Source organism: Salvelinus alpinus, chromosome 2, assembly GCF_045679555.1.
Source record: "Salvelinus alpinus chromosome 2, SLU_Salpinus.1, whole genome shotgun sequence".
NCBI classification, from domain to species: Eukaryota; Metazoa; Chordata; class Actinopteri; order Salmoniformes; family Salmonidae; genus Salvelinus; species Salvelinus alpinus.
The window spans coordinates 76,583,485-76,597,614 of NC_092087.1; the positions used below are offsets into that span (position 1 = coordinate 76,583,485).

Genomic DNA, 14,130 nt, shown 5'->3' on the forward strand with positions numbered 1-14,130 from the left:
CCTAAGCCACTCCTGCATTGTCTTGGCTGTTTGCTTAGGGTTGTTGTCCTGTTGGAAGGTGAACCTTCACCCCAGTCTGAGAACCTGCTCCAGAGCACTCAGGACTTCATCAAGGATCTTTTTATACTTTGTTCCGTTCATCTTTGCCTCGATCCTGACTGGTCTCCCAGTCCCTGCTGCTTAAAAACATCCCCACAGCATGATCCTGCCACCACCATGCTTCACCGTAGGGATGGTGCCAGGTTTCCTCTGGGTGTGACGCTTGGAATTCAGGCCCAAAAGACTCTTGTTTTTCATGGTCAGGGACCTTTAGGTCTCAAAACAAATTCCAAGCGGGCTGTCATGTGACTTTTACTGTTGAGTGGCTTCCATCTGGTCACAACCATGAAGGCCTGATTGGTGTAGTGCTGCAAAGATGGTTGTCCTTCTGGAAGGTTCTCCCATCTCCACAGAGGAGCTCTGGAGCTCTCTGTCAGAGTGACCATCGGGTTCTTGGTCACCTCCCTGACCAAGACCCTTCTCCCTCAATTGATCAGTTTTGCCTGGCGGCCAGCTCTAGCAAGAATCTTGGTGGTTCCAAACTTCTTCCATTGAAGAATGATGGAGGCCACTATGTTCTTGGGGACCTTCAATGCTGCAGATATTTTTTGGTGTTCTTACCCAGATCTGTGCTGCGACACAATCTTGTCTCAGAGCTCTACAGACAATTCCTTCGAGCTCGTGGCTTGGTTTTTGCTCTGACATGCACTGTGGGACCTTATATAGACAGGTGTGTGCTTTTCCAAATGATGTTCAATCAATTGAATTTACCACAGGTGGACTCCAATCAAGTTGTAGAAACATCAAGGAGGATGATCAATGTTAACAGGATGCACCTGAGCTCAATTTCGAGTCTCATAGCAAAGGGTCTGAACCTGTTTTCGCGTCGTCATTATGGGGTATTGGGTGTAGATTGAGGGAAAAAATTATATAACCAAGGGGTCTGAATACTTTCTGAACGCACTGTACGATTCTGCCAACTTTAGGGTACGATTCTGCCAACATTAGGGTAAGACGACGCAAGGTGGAGGGGGGCATTAGGGTACGACGCGCACTGGGAAGGTGGAGGGGGACATGTACGAGTCTGCCCACATTAGGGTACGATGCGCGCTGGGAAGGTGGAGGGGGACATGGATGAGTCTGCCCACATTAGGGTACGATGCGCACGCTGGGAAGGTGGAGGGGGACATGGATGAGTCTGCCCACATTAGGGTACGATGCGCACGCTGGGAAGGTGGAGGGGGACATGGATGAGTCTGCCCACATTAGGGTACGATGCGCACGCTGGGAAGGTGGAGGGGGACATGGATGAGTCTGCCCACATTAGGGTACGATGCGCACGCTGGGAAGGTGGAGGGGGACATGGATGAGTCTGCCCACAGCAGGGTACAGCGCGCGCGCTGGGAAGGTGGAGGGGGACATGGATGAGTCTGCCCACATTAGGGTACGATGCGCACGCTGGGAAGGTGGAGGGGGACATGGATGAGTCTGCCCACAGCAGGGTACAACGCGCGCACTGGGAAGGTGGAGGGGGACATGGATGAGTCTGCCCACATTAGGGTATGACGCGCGCGCTGGGAAGGTGGAGGGGGATATGGATGAGTCTGCCCACATTAGGGTACGATGCGCGCGCTGGGAAGGTGGAGGGGGACATGGATGAGTCTGCCCACAGCAGGGTACAACGCGCGCGCTGGGAAGGTGGAGGGGGATATGGATGAGTCTGCCAACAGCAGGGTCCACAGCTCACATTCCCCAGAAACGAGCCCCTTGAATAGTCCTCCGTGTCCTGCTTTTATCTGTTCTATCAGTTTGTGCTCTTACCAACACTTGAGCACTGAAGTTGATGAGCCATACTGGTGGTAAACTAGTTTTTATGCATTCTAATAGTTTGTAGTTTTTAGACTGCTAGATTGTTTTGAACTACATTACCCAACCATTGTATTCATTCATTTGTTGTCTCCCCTGCAGGATGAATACTACCACTTTCTGGCAGAGAAGATCTATAAAATCCAGAAGGAGCTGGAGGAGAAGAGGAGGTCTCGGCTCCAGAAACAGATCATCAACCAGGGGCCTCTGACGGCTGCAGGAGCCCAACAGCAGCCTGGAGGTCTCCCGCAGCCCAACACCCTGGGCCCTGGGCAGTCTGTTAGGCCACAGAGTGAGTACCAAGCCATAACCCTAAACCCTAACATTCTGGAGGTGGTAGTAGTGGTGGTGGGTAGTCCAAAGCCAGGGCTTTTCTTGAACTGTTTGGGGGGTTGCTTTTCTGCCATCTTTGTTTGCTGCTCTTCTCCAACCCTTAACTTATCCTGCTGTCTTTCTCTGCTTCCTCCTCTTCCTCAGATGGACCTGTGTCTATGCCCAATGTGCCAAATCAGATCATGAATCGCATGCAAATTGTTCAAGGTACCAACCCCAACCTAGGTTTTCTTACTTAAGGCAATTTGTGTGTGTGGTGTGAATCTGCGTATTTGTGTCGATCAAATTGATGTATGCGCTTGGCATCTCTCTACAGGTGTGTTGTGCGTCATGTCCTGTGTGCGTGGTGAGGGCGCGTGCGTGTGCGTGGTGAGGGCGCGTGCGTGGTGAGGGCGCGTGTGCGTGGTGAGGGCGCACGTCTTGACTGACGTTGTGCTCCACCTCTCCTCTGCAGGGCTCAATCAGTTCAGCCCCATGGCCCTGCCCAACATCCAGATGTCCCAGCAGCCTCTAGGGCCCCGTGCCGCCTCCCCCATGAACCACCCCACACAGATCAACATGGGCTCCGTCCCCTCCGTGAGTACCACACACACACACTAGGATATACAAGGGTGTCCTGTCAACACCTCCCATAGTGCGCTAATTTTGACCAGAGCCCTATGTAGGGAATAGGGTGCCATTTGGGACGCAGCACATAATGTTCTCTCCAGCCATGACTCACCGTATGTTGGAGAGTATTTTTAGTGGCCAAGAGAGAAGTGTCAGTTAGGGCCTTTTGTTAGGTTGAAATGATGCAGCAGCACCACTACTCTGAGGTACTGCTGGCATGGTTTACTGTTGTACCAAGACTGACTGAGAGAGGGGGGGTGGAGAGAGAAGAATGGAGAGAACAAGGGATGTGAGAGAGAGGGGGAAGGATGGAGAGATGGGGATGGAGAGTTTGTACTCCCAGCATTCCCTCTTAACGCTCAGCAGCATCACAGCGACTGTTCTTTAGTAAAACCGTAGCGTGGGATGCGGGAGTTACAGGGGTCACGTTTCAGCACACAACGCGCCATTTATTTTAGTTTTCCTGGTGCTTTGTCAGTCAGAGCGCCGCTTGCTCACTGATGACGCCGCCTTGTCGAGAGCTCTCGTAGTGATAATTGATGATCTCTCCCCTTATAGACAACCCCTCTGTTGGTGCTGTCTGGAAGAGATGGCACAGTGACTAGTTGAAATGGCAAACTGGTTGTATTCAGATTTTAAATTGGTATTCACATAGGCTTGAAGGGATATATTGAAATTATGCTGTATTTTAGGGGCCCCCGACTATAGCATTAAGGCTGGCATACTACTCTTTACGCTTCATTGTGTTTGTGTATATCTAGGATTTGATTGATTGGTTCTCCTATTACCACGGTAACACTCTCTCCTCCTCAGATGGGTCTGTCTCCCTCGCGGATGCCACAGGCCCAGGGCATGCTGGGAGCCCACGGCGGCGGCGGCAGCATGGTGGGCCAGACAGCCAATCAAAATAGTCAATTCCATCCCCCTCAGATCCCATTTCCCCCCTCTACCTCCGGCGCCATGAATGCTAACAACCTGGGTCTAGGCCAGCCCCCAGCACAGGCTGCTGTCACACAGGTGAGAGATAAAGGGAGTGAGGGTTAGATAGATGGTGGGAGGGGAGGCCTGGGCTACTGTCACAAGGGTGAGAGATGGATGGGGGGGTTCAATTTCCCACTAAAATCAGTAACCGTCACAACTCACACACTGACTATCATGAGGTTCCCTTCTTAACTCAAGTCTCTGTGTGTGTTTGGTTTATGTGTATGTGATCGTTGTTCTGTGTCGTGTTCTGTTGTGTGTGTGTGTGTGTGTGTGCCTCCTCTCTCTCCCTACAGCAGCAGTCGCCGCAGCAGCAGAGTGCTAACCTCCCCATGAGTGCACTTGGTCCCCTGGGCCCCCAGCTCCCCTCCCAGCCCCCCCTGCGCTCCACTCCTCCACCCTCTTCCTCCACAGGGGGGCCCACAACTAACCTGCAGCCCCCCAAGCCCTCCAGCCGCAGCTCAACCCCCACCCTTTCCACCCCCGGTCCTGGTCCTTCCAACACCCCTCCCCGCCCAAACCTGACCCAGACCCAGCCTCCTCAACCCCAGCCACATACCCCCCTCCAGCCACAGACTCAGTCCCAACCCCAACCGGAGCTTCCTACAGTGCAGCCCCCGACCACGCCGGTGAGAGCCCTGAGACCGCATGGCATGCCCTTCCACCTTGAACTTCTACCTACGACATCCCTTTCTAACCTCTCACCTTCAACCCTTTCTGGTTGACCTTTAGACCTCCGTTGACCATGCCATCTTGTGTTCTAGCTGCATGACAACCAGTCCACCAAACTCACTAGTCTCTCACTCACTGATTTCACAAATTGTGAAGAACTTGCTTTCCACTAACTGCTCATTTGACCCTCTTTTTATTATTCCTCCTTTTTCCCTCTTTTTCTTTCTTTTGCTCACTCTCCTTTTTTCTCGCTCTTCCTCTCACTCTGGCGCTCTCTCCTTCTCTCTCTTTCAGCTTTCTCAGACAGGTGCCAGTCTGGATAACAGGGTGCCCACCCCAGCTTCTGCCGCCAGCGGCGACTTGCATTCACACTCCCAGCATGCTTTGCCTGACCTGCCGGCCCAGGAGACCAAGGCCGAGCCGCGGCTTAGGGACCAGCGGGAGTTTGAGTCGGCCAGTGGCAAGACCGAGCCCAAGATGGAGGTGTGTTTTGTTTGTTCATTCATTCAGGCTTGGTTAAGCTGAGCTCCAGAAGTCATGTGGAGTACATCCATGTCATTAGACAATGTTGAATCATAGAAATAGAAGCTATGAATCACATGGTTTATACTGTAAACAAGGCATTTCCCCTAGCTTTATTAATTGCCCATCTTTACTTCCTGTTTGCAGACTGAGGAGGACTCTGGTTCCCTGTCAGTGAAGGAGGAGCCAGAAGAGAAGCAGGTGCCAATGGAGACTGAGGAGAAGAAGCTGGAAATGAAGACTGAGCCCAAAGAGGAGGAGGGGGGAGGAGCCAACGGCACAGTGTCCTTATCCCCTTCTCAGTCACGGAGAAAAAGTGAGCTCTCTCTCTCTCCTCTCCTCTCTCTGCCAAAGCAAGTGAAATGGATAATAAACAATAAAAATGTTCTAAAATAATAAAGACATTATGTCATTATGTCTATATACAGTGTTGTAACGGTGTGCAAATAGTTAAAGTACAAAAGGGAAAATAAATATAGGTTGTATTTACAATGGTGTTTGTTCTTCACTAGTTGCCCTTTTCTTGTGGTACAGGTCACATCTTGCTGCTGTGATGGCACACTGGTATTTCACCCAATAGATATGGGAGTTTATCAAAAATTGTATTCTGGCCACCTTTCTCTCTCTCTCTCGCCATTCTCTCTAGCCATCTCTCGCCATTCTCTCTAGCCATCTCTCGCCATTCTCTCTAGCCATCTCTCGCCATTCTCTCTAGCCATCTCTCGCCATTCTCTCTAGCCATCTCTCGCCATTCTCTCTAGCCATCTCTCGCCATTCTCTCTAGCAATCTCTCTCTTTCTCTCGCCGTTCTCTCTAGCAATCTCTCTCTTTCTCTAGCAATCTCTCTCTCTCTAGACATCTCTCTCCTTCCCTCAAGAAGATACTAGGGACAGGACAAGGAATTGGTCTAGGATGAAACTTATTAAAAAAACACCTATTAAATCTCTTTCTCTCCATATCTGTTCCAGTCTTTAAGCCAGAGGAGCTGCGCCAGGCCCTCATGCCCACCCTAGAGTCTCTTTACAGACAGGACCCAGAGTCTCTACCCTTCAGACAGCCTGTAGACCCCATGGTACTGGGCATCCCAGTGAGTACACACAGACACGCTACAGACAGGACCCAGAGTCTCTACCCTTCAGACAGCATGTAGACCCCATGATGCAGGGCATCCCAGTGAGTACACACAGACACGCTACAGACAGGACCCAGAGTCTCTACCCTTCAGACAGCCTGTAGATCCCATGTTGCAGGGCATCCCAGTGAGTACACACAGACACGCTACAGACAGGACCCAGAGTCTCTACCCTTCAGACAGCCTGTAGATCCCATGTTGCAGGGCATCCCAGTGAGTACACACAGACACGCTACAGACAGGACCCAGAGTCTCTACCCTTCAGACAGCATGTAGACCCCATGTTGCAGGGCATCCCTCTAAGTAGCCCACCCCTTAAACCACTCCATAGAGAACCACAGAGTTCAAATACCCTTTAGTCATTCCACCTGAAACTTCCATTCTAGCAAATCTGAATTCTACTCCTAATACAGACCTGCCAAGATGCACGCATTTTGCGTACCAACTACGCAATTCTCTGTCCTTGTACGCAGGTACGAGATCCCAGTTAAAAGTATGCAGAAATGAATGGGGCCTGATACATTTTTTTTTTTAATTAATAAAAAAACAAAACATGAATACAAAATAAATCCTGAGTAAATCTAACATCCCGATTCTCGAACTGCAACACACAGACATGTACAGAGTTTGTGTCAACGGACATGGAGATGAATACATCGTTATTGGACGTAGCTACCCCGTGTCTGCCCCTCCTGTTTGTTGTGATGTTGAGTTTGCCGACTGTCAGCTGTACGTAAACACACAGTCCACTCCGTGTGTTGTGGAAAGGTAAACACTAAGTGTGTCAAGCTAACTTTAGCGAACATAAGATGGACATTCAGTGGGCTCTAAAGTGCCAGCAGTTCACTCGCATTTGCTAGTGAAATAAATTAAATGCAAATACGAAAAATAACTCGCATTTGTGCGAGTGTGATATACATTTAATTCTGCCTCCCATTAGTTGTATTTTCCACATAACATTACGAGGATCACGCAACCTGAGACTAACTGTAATTATGATCCACGTCACAAAAAGCATTACAAAAGTAAAATGAAAAATAAATATAAACCTCTTGGCATTAAATGGAGTCGGGAGTTTAGAAGACTGAATGGTGAAGAATGAATGAGTGTCCGGTATTAGCTATGGAGGCAATGCTTCTAAAATGCCGTAGCACTAGATTTGAGATTTTATACATTTTGAAACTCTGAAATGATGTATGCACTGCAAAGAAATACACAATAGGCACCTTTACATAGGCTGAAACACCAGACTTTTCTGGCGAACAGCGTTCAGATTCCCTTGCGGTAGCCTACTGAACAGCGGTCGGATTCCCTTTGCGGTAGCCTACTGAACAGCGTTCGGATTCCCTTTGCGGTAGCCTACTGAACAGCGGTCGGATTCCCTTTGCGGTAGCCTAGCGAACAGCGTTCAGATTCCCTTTGCGGTGGCCTACCGAACAGCGGTCGGATTCCCTTTGCGGTAGCCTACTGAACAGCGGTCGGATTCTCTTTGCGGTGGCCTACTGAACAGCGGTCGGATTCCCTTTGCGGTAGTCTACTGAACAGCGGTCGGATTCTCTTTGCGGTGGCCTACTGAACAGCGGTCGGATTCCCTTTGCGGTGGCCTACTGAACAGCGGTCGGATTCCCTTTGCGGTAGCCTACTGAGCAGCGGTCGGATTCCCTTTGCGGTAGTCTACTGAACAGCGGTCGGATTCTCTTTGCGGTAGCCTACTGAACCTACTTAAAAGTATGAATCTTTTATTTATGTTTTGTAAAATACTTTTTCAGAGGACTGAACATAAAATGTACTGGTGTCAAACCTACGCTCTACCTGTAGAGACACAACCAGCTTTCTGACGAGGAGCTGTCCATTGGCCAGGACACCCGCACCTCCTTAGGAAACCAAGGCAAGCTGGATCTGAAAACCTATGCAGATGTCAGAAACGTATTTTCTTCTGCAGTAGACTACATGTTGCTGAAATTTCCATTTGGAGATGTGCTCCTCCAGCATGCTGTGGTCGCTGACATTGCCAACAGGCAGACTGCCAAGTTCTCATCCCTCAACTTTTTCATGGCACACTTTCCCTGCATTATTCCTGAGGGAGCCTCTGTTGATCTGGTGGAAGATGAGTTTAGACTATTAGGCAACACCATTTCAGCAGAGTCTGGTCAACATGCGCACGGATCAGGCCTGGAGAGAAATCAGCACAATGAAAAGGGGGGGGCAGCCTGGTCTACTCCCACCTTTCGGCTGAGATGCTGGGGATATTGGTCATTTTCCACAGCAATGCAGACTGAGAACGAACATTCAGTCTCGTTTCGAAGAACAAAACCCAGTACAGAGCCTCCCTCAGTACAGACCTGCTGAGTGCCCTTGTTACCAAGAAGGTTTCAATGATTGCCAGAAGAACTGTTTGCCACAGAGAAGTCTACCCTGATACCCTGCTGCGTAAGGCTAAATCTGCTAGCTACCTGTCTAGGAAATGGTTTCCTGAACATTTGAAGGTCTTCTGAAGATTTGTTCTCACTCACTGTTTCCTATCATAGCTTTTTCCTTTATTATGGATAACATGTTTTTGATGCTCTGCTTCAAACATTTGTTCTTATCATATCAGAGTTTTAAAAAAAAAGTTTTATCGTGGATAAGACGTTTGTACATTTTTTACCTAAACAAATAACTTATTTGTTTAATCAAATTTTTAAAAAAACTTCAAGAATAAAGGCCCTTTGTTCTTTCTAATTAGATCTTGTTGATGTGTGTAAATGGAATGCTGTCAAATAAAGTATTCCAACCTTTTATAGACTTGATTTGGTACAATTCTATAATTGCGATCAGACTAACAAACAGCTCTCGCACGAGTGTGCGGTGGGGAAAGAACTCCAATTCGGCCCGTACTACGCGCTCGAGGTCAATCGCCAATTTGCCGCGCGCGTCTGGTACTCTAAAAAGTTGGACAGGGTTGGCAGGTCTGCTAATATTTTAGGATGAATCATGGGTTATATTCACTTTATTTTCTATGAAAATATGTCTGCATATGTTTGTTAGGTGTAGCAATTGACTGATGCGGTCTGATGAACAACTGACTTTCTTCCCTCCAGGACTACTTTGACATCGTGAAGAACCCCATCGACCTGTCCACCATAAAGCGTAAGCTGGACACGGGTCAGTACCAGGAACCCTGGCAGTACGTGGAAGACATCTGGGTCATGTTCAACAATGCCTGGATCTACAACCGCAAGACGTCCCGCGTCTACAAATTCTGCTCCAAGCTGGCCGAGGTGTTTGAGCTGGAGATAGACCCCGTTATGATGAGCCTTGGCTACTGCTGCGGCCGCAAGGTGAGATGAAGGGAGGGATGGGAGGCTGGGAGGGTGGTGGAGGGAGGGTGGTGGAGAAAGGGAGGGAGGGTGGTGGAGAAAGGATGGATGGGAAGGTGGTGGAGGAAGGATGGATGGGAAGGTGGTGGAGAAAGGATGGGAGGGTGGTGGAGAAAGGGAGGGTGGTGGAAGGATGGGAGGGTGGTGGAGGAAGGGAGGGATGGGAGGGTGGTGGAGGAAGGGAGGGATGGGAGGGTGGTGGAGAAAGGGATGGATGGGAAGGTGGTGGTGGAGGAAGGATGGGAGGGTGGTGGAGAAAGGGAGGGAGGGTGGTGGAGAAAGGGAGGGAGGGTGGTGGAGGGAGGGATGGGAGGGTGGTGGAGGAAGGGATGGAGGGGAGGGTGGTGCAGGAAGGGAGGGATGGGAGGGTGGGTGGTGGAGGAAGGGATGGAGGGGAGGGTGGTGGAGGGATGGGAGGGTGGTGGAGGAAGGGAGGGTGGTGGAGGAAGGGAGGGAGGATCGGAGGCAGAGATTGTTTTCATCTCTGAAATGAACTTTTCTTGCAAATCTGAATTCTAACATTTTCTTGTTGGCCACTTCCTTTGCAGTATGAGTTCTCTCCTCAAACTCTCTGCTGTTATGGTAAGCAGTTGTGCACCATACCAACCGGCGGCACCTACTACAGCTACCAGAACAGGTAAGCGTTGCCTCTCTGCGCTAAATGGCAGAGTGCTCAATCAGAACACTGCCCCCTTGCTCCACCTGGTGTTCAGGTCATGTAACTTCAGCTAGTTTTTCCTCTGCATGCGTTAGGATGGGGTTGTGCAGCACAGCGGCCGTGGCGTGTGAATAGATAGCATAACGCTGTAACACAAGGCCGCATGCTCTGAGCCCGTATTAATAAAGCATCTCCGATTAGGAGTGCTGATCTAGGATCAGTTTGGCCTTTTAGATTACCAGATAACACCTTAAGATAACATGGATCGGGGGGGGGGATCTGATCCTAGATCAGCACTCGTTTGCAGAATGGTTTATGAATATACAGGCCCTGATCTCTCTTGCAGCATGGTCTACTGTTCTGACACTCCCAAGTTTTAATGGAAAGATTTGCATTGAAGTTTAATGTACAAGTACTGTACAACTCTGACATAGGAATGACTTTTCTGATGTTCATATGCACTGACAACCTTTTTAGGTAGTCATCGTATTTCAGATCTGTACATTTAGCAGACACTTTTATCCAGAGTGACTTAGTTAATGCATCTACTTAAGGCAGCTAGGTACGACAACCACAATTCAGTTATATCTAGTTGAGGCACATGGATGTTTTCCATGTCTGTTGGTGCTCTTTGGGCCTGGTGCCATTTTCTGTGTTGCTATAGTGTATGTGTGTGTCTCGTCTTGTTCCAGGTATCATTTCTGTGAGAAGTGCTTCAATGAGATCCAGGGGCACAATGTGACGTTAGGGGACGACCCAGCACAACCACAGACGTGAGTCAACCCGTCTCTGCTTAACTTGTTCTCCGGTTCACTTCATTCATCTCATTCAAACTCCAATAGAATCTTGTTTTATATTCAGGTATTTGCAGTAAATGTTTGTTTCATGTCATGATTTAACCGTGTCATCTAACCAGTTGCTGTCTTCTCTGCCTCCTCAGAATGATATGTAAAGACCAGTTTGAGAGGAAGAAGAACGATACACTAGACCATGAACCGTAAGGCTCTTTAACCAGCCATCTGTATGTGTATGGCTCACACTCACTCCATATACCTTTCATATCAGCCTGCTGCTCCTGCAGATGTCCTGACTAGACTTCCTGGTCAGCTCTGAAGCGCCGTCTGGTGTTTCGTTTTATATCACCTAGGGGAGCATTTCAACATGTACACCTTTGGCCACGTGCTTGATTTTCAATAGGCAACATAAGAGCCACTCATAGATCTCCACTTTTGCGCACCTTTTCATTTCCGTTCTATTTACACATTTGAGGTTTATTATAACAAAAAGTCTCATTTTTTAAAAATGAATATATAAATGAATAATGGCCTACATATGAGTATTGTGTTCCAACCCCTCCTACAAAGGCGCACTTGCATTGGTCTGCTTGCACGTGCGTAAGAACTGGAGGAATATGAAGTGAATGTTGATCTCTCTATGGCTTCCTGTTCTAGCAGTCAAGCCAGTCAGCACTCTTACATATCGTGAACAGTACAATTGAAACAAACAAGAAGAGAAGCTGTTGACTTAAATGGGGGACATAACGGGTATAGCTGTTAATGGGTTTCTGTAGTAAACCAAGATGTGGTGTTTTTGTCACCAGGTTTGTTGACTGTAAAGATTGCGGACGGAAGATGCATCAGATATGTGTTCTACACTATGACGTCATCTGGCCATCCGGGTAAACATTCAGCCTAACCTCTGACAGTGTCACAAAATGGTGGTGAGATACCAGTTACATGAATGACTCTTTTTCTTTCTCTCACTCTGCAGATTCATCTGTGACAACTGTTTGAAGAAGAGTGGGAAAACACGGAAAGACAACAAGTTTTCTGCAAAACGTACGTCCTCTTTTCCATTCCCTGGCTATAAGCCCCATCTTAAAGTGGCAATCCGCAGTTGAAACAATAATCTCCGCCCCTGTTTCGGTACAAAGCTGAGTGATGGGGCTGGAGAAATGTAACTGCTTTCAAATTCATAGACCAAGCTATGGATGCAAGGACTGACCATCTGTGGTATCAAAAATATAGTGTTAATATAGGCTATATGGTGTTTGGTTACATTTACTTTTTGGGGTCTGATGGGGTACGATGGTTGAACTGAGCTCATGAGCCATTTATAAGTTATATTTTTCAATAATCAATGTGTACACACTGTATCAATCCTTCAAGGTCATAATTTGATGTAGCAATTGCTGATTTCCCCTTTAAGAGTATTGGAATACTTAGCCAATTCGTCATGCAATATAACATTTTTTAAAAAGCCAAAATCTTTTTGAACGTCAGTTTTTAATAGCCTAGTTATTCAAGCTTTACAGAAGCCTTTCTCTATATGACAAACCACTTCCATATGGTAAATGTCATGGACTTATGACATCACTGGCGGTCTCCAATTACCTGCAGTAGCTCTCTCTCACCCACACATTTGCGGTTTTGCCTCTGGTATTTGTAGTACCAGAGAGCGTGTTTGACCTTTCCATGCACATGGCATTAAGCTAAATTAGACTCTGTCTGCACATTTATTCATACATAAAACATGTCCTTCTGAATGAAGGCTTGGTTTGTGACCTTTTGGACCAATCTCTCTCCGTGTGTGTGTAGGGTTGCAGACGACGCGGTTGGGCATGTACATCGAGGACCGGGTGAATAAGTATCTGAAGAGGCAGAACCACCCTGAGGCAGGGGAGGTGTGCGTACGAGTGGTGGCAAGCTCTGACAAAACTACAGAGGTCAAACCTGGCATGAAATCCAGGTAGAGACTGAGGAGTGGACACGCACGTGTAGTGCACTACCTAACATTTTAGAGTACTGACGGTATACACATTTATTGCACTACTTTAGTTGTGCAGGCACTTTCACAGCATGTAAGGAAGTCTTGTCTGTACCTCAACATAGTCAATACACAAAATATTTGTCCACGCTCCTGTTTTATTGTTGCCAGTCAACAGTGTGGTCGGCACCCTTGTTTGACTTTGGCTTTGCAGAGAGCCCAAGAGATAAGAATACACCACATAAAACCTAATGATCATATATTCATCTCTTAAATCCCATGTTGTTGAACCTGCATGTTTGAGCAGACTGTAAACACTCCCTGTTACTGCCTTCAATGATCAGTTCATATTTAGCAGACGCTCCTATCCAGAGGGACTTACAGGAGCAAATTAGGGTTAAGCGCCTTGCTCAAGGGCACATCGACCTTTCGTTTACTGGCCCAAAGCTCTTAACTGCTAGGCTACCTGCCGCCCACTCATTTTGGCCTCTTTGACACGTGGTTAATGTTCGATGTAGACAGACGTCTGTCTTTCTGTTTTTTCTGGTCAGGTTTGTGGACACCGGTGAGATGTCTGAGACCTTCCCCTACAGAACCAAAGCGCTTTTTGCCTTTGAGGAGATCGACGGCGTGGATGTGTGTTTCTTCGGGATGCACGTTCAGGAGTACGGCTCGGACTGCTCCTTCCCCAACACCAGGTCTGTACCTCTACATGGGGCTGGTCCGGAGTACCTGTACCCCTTACACGGGGCTGGTCCGGAGTACCTGTACCCCCTACATGGGGCTGGTTCAGAGTACCTGTACCCCCTACATGGGGCTGGTTCAGAGTACCTGTACCTCTACATGGGGCTGGTCCGGAGTACCTGTACCCCTTACACGGGGCTGGTCCGGGGTACCTGTACCCCTTACGGGGCTGGTCCGGAGTACCTGTACCCCCTACACGGGGCTGGTCCAGAGTACCTGTACCCCCTACATGGGGCTGGTCCAGAGTACCTGTACCCCCTACATGGGGCTGGTCCAGAGTACCTGTACCCCCTACATGGGGCTGGTCCAGAGTACCTGTACCCCCTACATGGGGCTGGTCCAGAGTACCTGTACCCCCTACATGGGGCTGGTCCAGAGTACCTGTACCCCCTACATGGGGCTGGTCCAGAGTACCTGTACCCCCTACATGGGGCTGGTCCAGAGTACCT

General features: G+C 48.6%; 1 protein-coding gene across 5 annotated transcripts in view; it reads left to right on the forward strand.

Annotated features, from left to right (window-relative positions):
* The window catches only part of LOC139567772 (CREB-binding protein-like), a 70,228-nt gene that overhangs the window by 49,140 nt on the left and 6,958 nt on the right, over positions 1-14,130 (forward strand). For 2 of the 5 annotated variants that reach the window (XM_071389260.1, XM_071389257.1), the window contains exons 10-25: positions 2,008-2,197; positions 2,383-2,445; positions 2,693-2,814; positions 3,661-3,864; positions 4,125-4,457; positions 4,795-4,983; positions 5,170-5,338; positions 5,991-6,109; positions 9,235-9,474; positions 10,062-10,150; positions 10,864-10,944; positions 11,112-11,168; positions 11,772-11,849; positions 11,942-12,009; positions 12,769-12,919; positions 13,489-13,635. In XM_071389260.1, the coding sequence (XP_071245361.1) occupies positions 2,008-2,197; positions 2,383-2,445; positions 2,693-2,814; positions 3,661-3,864; positions 4,125-4,457; positions 4,795-4,983; positions 5,170-5,338; positions 5,991-6,109; positions 9,235-9,474; positions 10,062-10,150; positions 10,864-10,944; positions 11,112-11,168; positions 11,772-11,849; positions 11,942-12,009; positions 12,769-12,919; positions 13,489-13,635 (2,300 nt within the window). The remainder of the gene's footprint in view (positions 1-2,007; positions 2,198-2,382; positions 2,446-2,692; positions 2,815-3,660; positions 3,865-4,124; positions 4,458-4,794; positions 4,984-5,169; positions 5,339-5,990; positions 6,110-9,234; positions 9,475-10,061; positions 10,151-10,863; positions 10,945-11,111; positions 11,169-11,771; positions 11,850-11,941; positions 12,010-12,768; positions 12,920-13,488; positions 13,636-14,130) is intronic. The other 3 variants (XM_071389258.1, XM_071389262.1, XM_071389261.1) reach the window with 3 other exon arrangements.